This window comes from Trichosurus vulpecula, chromosome 6 (genome assembly GCF_011100635.1).
Source record: "Trichosurus vulpecula isolate mTriVul1 chromosome 6, mTriVul1.pri, whole genome shotgun sequence".
In the NCBI taxonomy this organism is placed as follows: Eukaryota; Metazoa; Chordata; class Mammalia; order Diprotodontia; family Phalangeridae; genus Trichosurus; species Trichosurus vulpecula.
This window is the reverse complement of record NC_050578.1, coordinates 235,407,712-235,415,662: the sequence shown is the minus strand read 5'-3', so window position 1 is coordinate 235,415,662 and position 7,951 is coordinate 235,407,712. Positions and strand designations below refer to the sequence as shown.

Below are 7,951 nucleotides of genomic sequence, written 5' to 3'. Positions count from 1 at the left end.
TATGAATAATGTGATCACTGTACTTGAGTTTACTAATAGTGGCTCAAGCTGGACAGGACAAATGACCTAAATGTACGCATGTCCTACTTTATATCTGGACAGAAGAGTCAGAACTAATATGCAGCTAGGAGTCCCAGTGGATAGAGTGTTGGAATTAAGAGTCAGGAAAATTTTAGTTCAAACCCTGACTCAGATATTTACTAGCTGTATGACCTTGGGCATGTCACTTAACCTCTATCTGCCTTAGTTTCCTCAACTGTAAAATTGGGTTGATGATAACACCTACTCCATACAGTTGTTATAAAGATCTAATTTGATCAGGACTTAACATGTAAAGGGCTTTACATACTTTAAAGTGCTATATAGATATTCGCTATTATAGTTACAGAGGGCCAGGGGTTCTAGGAGAAGCATACTGTGATATATCATTGTCCAATTTGTCTTCCTATGAGAATTTTCTCAAAAAATTGAAGAGGATAAGAAACTAACCTTATTTTCATGGTACAATAATGAGATTGTTTAAGGAAACATAGTGAAAGATGTAGGCATATAGAAATATTATAGAGTGGACCATCTTAATGAAAGTAATTCTAACTACAATCTAACTCGTCTTTAAGCAATATGGTATGGACAAATGGTCACAGATTTAGAACCAGAAGGGACTTATAAGTTCATCTAGTCCAATAGCCCCATTTTATAGATGAGAAAACTGAGGTCTATGGCGTGACTTGGAGGTCTATAAAGATGGAATTGAATAGGTATTAAGTAGCAGGGCCAGAATTCAAACCCAGGCCCTCTAGCTTCAAATGAAAGGCTCTTTCAGGAAGACCAATATCTCTGTAGTTATATTCGTTCAAATGTTTATCATAACAGAAACCAGTTTAACTTTTACGGTGTTAACAAGCAAGATGTTTCTGTCCTAGAAATAGTCACTTAAAGTTTTTTTAACCTAAAGTCATCACCAATTTTTGAGAAAAAGTATTACTTATAGTTTTCCCCTTTCAATTCTACTCTCTTTTTTACCTGACCTTCACCTCTATCACTGCCTCCTTATACTGAGCTTCATTTCAGTTGATGTGCTCATGTTAATCTTGCATTATTCATTCCGTGTTGACCTCTCAATTCTTTTGAAAGGAAAAAAAAAACAAAATAGGAGAGGCATTATCTGTAATGGGCAATGGTCTAAGAGGTCTGAACACCTGAGATGCTGCTCAGGAAGCCAATGTCAACCGGTGGATTTTTTTCTGTAGCACAAACTGACACAGCCAAGTTGGCTAGGACATCATGATGATGTTCTAAGAAGACTCAAGCTATTGCTGAATTCTCTGCACCAAAGCTCTTACATAAAGTTCCCTGGCACCAGGAATCATGTTCTCTTATCAGAAAGTAGGGACTAGGAGAGGAATCCAGGCCATTGGGAAGGACATCAGGAAAGGATAAATGACTCTGTAACAATACTGAATGACAAAGCATTTTTTAGAAAATGTATCCCTATGAATAACCGTTGCTGATCGACATGTAGTCTAGATGAGGAATGTAGTAGGTAAAGAGACACTTGTTTTTTGTTTATTTTGTCTTGTTTGGCTTGGGGCAGTTAGGTAGTGTGGTGACTAGAGCACTGGCCCTGGAGTCAGAAGGGCTTGAGTTCAAATCTGGCCTCAAACACTTAATACTTACTAGCTGTGTGACCTTGGGCAACTCACTTAAAATCAGTTGCCTTGCCATCCCCCCTACAAAAACAAAAAAGCCAATCGTTCAATACATAAAATGATTGATGATTTTGTCTAGGAGCATAGGCCTCCAGTTAATGCAGGTAGCACTGTAAGGTTCTGTATGGTTAACCAAAATCAGTATATCAATATCCAGAGGCCAACCTTCTGATGATGGAGGCCTTCCGTGCTTAGTGAGACTGGTGGTACTCAATGGCAGATATATAGTTCATTCCCAATCCATATTCAAAGCTGTTCCAGCTTGGAAGGAACTGCCTGATCTCAGATTATATTGGCAAAGCCTTTGGAAAGCTTCATGATTCAACATGGAAATGCAGCTGCAAGATTATTTAAAGTATTTCTGTATGGGGGAGTGTAGGAGCTCCTAAGGCAGCCCACCGAAGGATAAACTATTGAGGCATCATAATAACTTTGATTTTGGTTGAGATCTACCTGGGATTCCATCTATAGTCTTAGCAAGAGGACTAAGGCACCAGGAGGTTGGATTATCATGTTCCTAGTAACAAAAGTAGCAGACATGTCAGAGTTTCCTCTGCTCTGAGCTCAGATCTGTCTGCCCTCAAGGCTGATTCTCTATTTACTAGGCCATGACATCTGTCAGATTGGACTTGGCAAGTTTTAATACAGTAAATACTCGGAAAAACAAACAAACATGATTTTACATATCTAAAAAGAAAGCAACCAATGACTGCTCTGCAACAGCATGATTCTATGTGAATTCTCACACTTCTTTTGTTTAAAGTAGAAGTCAGACATTTAACTGATTGTAAGATTTTCCTTTTCTGTTAGTGAAGAATGAAATCAGAGCAAGCATACTGGATGAGAAGTCAGAGGAGTTGAGTTCGAATGGTGGCTCTGCCACTTATTATCTATGTTAACTTGGGTAACTCACATGACCTCTCTGTTTCCTCCTCCACAAAATGGAAGGATTAATCAGATGGCCTCGAGGGTCTTTTCTAGCCCTTAATCTAGTTCCTTTCAGGAAGGATTTCTACAAAATAACACATCACATCCTTTTATTTAAATTTATGTTGAATATGGTTTATAATCATGGTTGCATTATGTCTCAAATTTTCTCGTAAATTTATGTGTAAAGAGGAAAGTAATAACTAGCAACTATCTGGAAAAAAGGAAGGACAGCTCAAAGTTGGGCCGGGGTAGTGGTGGTAAATTGAACGCCTGAGTAATAATCCGGAAGACCTGAGTTTCACCCTCTAGACCCTAGCCGTGTGGGCCTGGTCAAATCACTTAAAGTCCCCCAGACTTAGTTTCCTCAACTGTAAAAAAGGAATAAAAGTACCTCCCTAAGGGGGTTGGTGGAAGGGTGAAATGCATCATATATGTAAAGTGTTTATAAATCTTATAGTGCTATAATAAAGTGGCAATGTTACTTGAGGTAATACGTTAGTTGAAGTGATGCTATCAGTTAGGCTGAAACTGGCGGGTCACTTTAATTAGAGAGGTCTGAGCCACAAGAGTCTGAGCAGCCAGGATGCCTGCCCTAAGTCCAGCACCATTATTGTGTATGACGGGGAGTAGAGGGCCAGAAGGTTGCCTTAGGAGGAATGAACAGACTCAGGTCAAAAACAGAACAGGTCAGCATTCTCATTTGATTAATAATTGGTTCAGGCCCTTAAGTAGCCTCTGGACTTTTACCCTGAGTAAGACAGAGAAAGCCAATCTTAAAATGCGTGTGTGTGTGTGTGTGTGTGTGTGTGTGTGTGTGCATGCGCGCGCATATGTGTGTGTGTGTGCATGTGCGTGCGTGCAGCTGAAGAGAAACCAAATTCAGCATTCTTTCCTTCAGTCACTATGGTATGCTAGAGAATAAAGGTCTAGTATGTAAATCTTGCTGCCAGATTTTTAATCACAGACTGATGATAGAAGCTATTCATCAGCTACTTTACTAATTTCCATATAATTCACAAGTCAGTTACCACACTTCAGTCAGATCCTCCTATCTACAGTAATAACCCTTAGCAAAAGGGATTGTAAAAGCAGAGTGGAATTAAAAAACATACATTGCCTAATGAAGACTCAAATCAACCTTCCAATAAATTTTGTGATTTCTCATTAAATGAAATCTTGATCCATCTGGGAACAAAAAAATCCCAGAATTCAGCTAGGTCTCATATTGATCCAGGCTGCCCACTAACAGTGCAAATCCCAGAATTCAACTGGGTCTCATATTGATCCAGGCTGCCCACTAACAGTGCAATTCCCAGAGTTCAGCTGGGTCTCATATTGATTTAGGCTGCCCACTAACAGTACATAGTAAAAAAAAAAAATAATTAAACAAACAAACCAAACCATTCTGGCAGACTTTACCTTAACTGGCTTATTAGCATCAGTGTTGTCTTTGAATTTCTCTTGTACAGTTTCTGCAAGCTGACAAAGCAAGGCACCATTATCCAATTTCTCCATAAATGTTTCTGCTGTTATCTCATTACCTGTAAGAAACGAAAAGAAAGGAAAGGAGATAAGGGCAGGAAGTTAGGTTTCAAGTTGGAAAGAATGTTTGAGATCATCTGTTCTACCCAATTCATTTTATAGAAGAGAAACTGAGGCCTACAGAGGTGTCACGGCTTGCTTGTCCAATGTCTTCCAAACAACAGTCCCAGAATTTGAACCTCTGACTCTGAATCCAGTACTCTTCTTTCTGAGTACATTATGCTGCTATTCCCAGACAACAGATCTGTGCGAACATGACTATCAGAATCATGGGAAACACCTCATTTTATATGAGGATAGAACTATTCCTTCATGCCATAAAAAATATTAGATTTATGTTCTTGTTGGACAGCATGAATAGCCCCTTAAAAAAGTCTGTTCTTTCCCCAGCATAGTTCTAGTGCATAGTATGTTTCTTTTACATAACCTTTTGTAGTTGATATCTTTCAAAGTATGGAAAGATAATAAGAGGCATTATTTGGTGACAGTCAAAGATGATGAAAACCAATCAGTTAAGTTATTAAGAACAGTTTTACCAATGATAGTATAATTCAGTTGCATTGACAGTTCACTGTAGTCCAAAGTACAGAGAGCTAGGCCAAGCATGGTGGTCTACACTTCTAGTCTCTGCTCCTGGAGACCAGGATGGAAAGCTGGTGGATTGTTTGAGCTCAAGAGTTCTAAGCTGCCATGTGCTAAGTCCATGATGGGTCCACGCTGAGTTCAGTGCCAGTACCATGAGCTCCTAGGAGCAGAAGGCCACTAGAATGCCTAAGGAATAGTGAACTGAGCCAGAGAGGGAAATGCATTACATCAAAGTTTCTATATTGATTAGTAATGAGATCACGGTCTGTGAGCAGCTGGCAAGTCACCGTGCCTTGGGATATTTTCCCCTACTTCAGACATCCTCCCACCTCGACAGATTCAATCCCTTAAAGCTAAGCTGAAACCCTACTTATTTCATAAAGTCTTTGCCATTCATTTGAGGTTTTAGTCTCCTCTTTCATTCTGAATTTCTAAAGCACTATCTGCCATATACATTTATTATTTAGCATACATGAATAATATTCAAATGACATAATAAATGTATTATGCTTTGCGAACCTTAAGGTGCTATATAAATTTTAGTTATTATTATTATGCACTGTCTTTTTACAATTATTTACTTGCTCACATGTTATTCTTATCTGCACAACTAGAATGAAAGATCCTTGAGAGTCTTGAGCTAATTTGGATTCCCTATACCGCCTAACACAGTTTTGGAAACATTGGTTTTGGAGTTTGAGCCTAGACTTCTGATTTCACTGGGTTGTGTGATCAGCCAATCAAAAGATGGGAAGACAGGTAATATTTGAAACTCACCGTAATAGCCAATTGTGGGACTTGTCTCCAACATAACTTTACTTACCCTTATTTTCCAACATTTCCCACCTAAATCTTTCCCTATGATGTTCAAGCTCCAAAAATCCTCCTTCCTGAGACCTGAGGTGCTTGCCCCTCAAGGCAGTTATACCATGAACTCCCCAGCACCACAGCAGATGCTCAGATGCCAATGGGAAACGTCCACCCTCACCCTCTGCTCCCAGATCACTTTGTGACTGAAGCACAAAGAAGACTGTATCTGGAGTCAAATCCTACTTCTGATGATTTTTACCTGTGTTACCCTGGGCAAGTCACAATCTCCTTGAGTTCCACTGTCTCATCCATAAAATGAGAGGGTTGGACTTGAGGGCCTCTGAGGTTCCATTGAGCTCTAAATATATGACACTTAAAGTCAAACCCAAACGCCTCCTTTTTCATTTTTGGTAGCGCAGAATGAATGAAGTACACAAGATGAGCAGGCATGGATACGTTGCAATCTGGATCTCAGATATCATTCTATTTTCTCCCAAATCCACCCATCTTCCCAACTTCCTTTTCACTGTCCAGGCCACCATCATCCTTCAGGACCCCTAGGTTCTTACAATCTTGGTGATATCTTCAATGCCTCACTTTCCCTCACCTCACATATACATATTCAATCACCAACTAAATCTTGTTATTTCCAGTTCCATATCTCTCACATCTACTCTCTTCTCATAAAGCCACCACCTAGCTTAGGCTCTAATCACCTCTCACTGGTATTACTGAACTCTGTCTCAGATCTTTTTTCATTACAATTCATGTGGTAACACAGTTGATAAAATTATTTTCCTAAAGCATATATCTGATCTATCCGATAATGTCCTTCAATTATTCAATAAACTCCTGTGGCTCCCCATTGAATCTAGGATGAAAAATTATTTCACCTTTATCTTTTGTTTTAGTTTATATTTTGTGTAAGTTTTATAATATGTATAATTATTTGTAAAGGAGGACCAATTTAAATAAATAAATAAATGTGCACATATTCTTTTTTTATTGATAAGATAGCCTAAGATTTTAGAAGTTTGGAGACCACTGGCCTAAGGTAGAGAGAGGTTAAGTGACATGTGTATGTTAAATTGATTGAGTCAGAACGTAGATTTTCCTAAGATCAAGGCTAACTCTCTACTCCAAATATCACACTGCCCCATGCACATCACAGGCATTTACAAATGCTTTTGAATGAATATCTTGGTCAAAAAATTAATGGGAAAAAGATAGTTGTTAGATCCCCAAAATAAGTGAAATACTTCAGAAACTTCAGTACAACCTTGCTACCTCATTCCCAACAATATACAGATATCTTTTATTCATAATCTAATTTTTAATAAATGAGAACAAGAATCAACCTGCTGAAGACTTCAAGCAATGGATGGCCCAATTGGAACAATAGACTTGGTAGTTTGGTTAAAGTGAAATTCACTAAATCTGAGACATTTGGATTGCATTAAAAAACACCATCTGTTTGATGTGAAACTTTTTGGGGGGTGTGATGTTGAACCTGGGGAATGGGAATCATTTTTATGCTTCATTTTCTCCACAAGATAGTTCACATTTTAGCCCCTCGTGAGTATAATGACTTCTGCAGGTGGCCAGACATCAGTAGCTATGTGTGCTCACCACAGAGGTAGCCCAAGCAGGCCTGCCATTATTTCAGAAATATATGCAGCACAACTGGGGCCAGGAATGAAAGTAATAGCTTCAAGATACAAAAAAAAATCAGCTAACAATTTTTATGCCTTATTCTCCACATTGGCCTATACTTTCTCATGATAATAAGGAAAGTATTTTCCATTTTGTTTTTCTGATTCATGCCAACAGGTATGTAGATCTGTGCGCATGTATATAGGCATATGAACACATACATATATAACACATACATATATAAATATTTGTGTGTGTGTGTGTGTGTGTGTGTACATACAATTTTTTGGCAGAGTGGCCATTTTAATTAATTTTAATTTTGTTTAAGTTTCCAGGGCCAGTAATAACATCTCCCTGTAGGAATTTCTGTTGTTACCCAGAAAAAGCAATTTGCCAAATTTATCATCGATGCAAAAATGTTCTCGCCAATTGCTATTCAACTGTATTGCTCAAACATTTTAAAAATTCCAATGATAAAAAACAAGATGAATGCAATACATAAAATATATGCAGAAAAGTCTTACATAAAGAAAAAAATCAATCTTTGTCAAAAATTATTCTAATTAAAACCAAAATTAATTACGAATTTACTCTAAAGGCATAATTAGTACTTTTTCTATATTATATCTGAGCATTTTTCTCATCCTGATTTTTATGAATGCTTGAAGAATGAGTTTGCATTGAACATCTGTCTCTAATGAAAAATATATTAGGTGTTAGCT

At 38.0% G+C, this 7,951-nt stretch overlaps 1 protein-coding gene across 2 annotated transcripts in view; it reads right to left on the bottom strand.

The window, feature by feature from the left end:
- Window positions 1-7,951, bottom strand: part of GAS2 (growth arrest specific 2) — a 149,467-nt gene that overhangs the window by 118,500 nt on the left and 23,016 nt on the right. For both annotated transcript variants that reach the window (XM_036763326.1, XM_036763325.1), the window contains exon 3: window positions 4,059-4,180. In XM_036763326.1, the coding sequence (XP_036619221.1) occupies window positions 4,059-4,180 (122 nt within the window). The remainder of the gene's footprint in view (window positions 1-4,058; window positions 4,181-7,951) is intronic.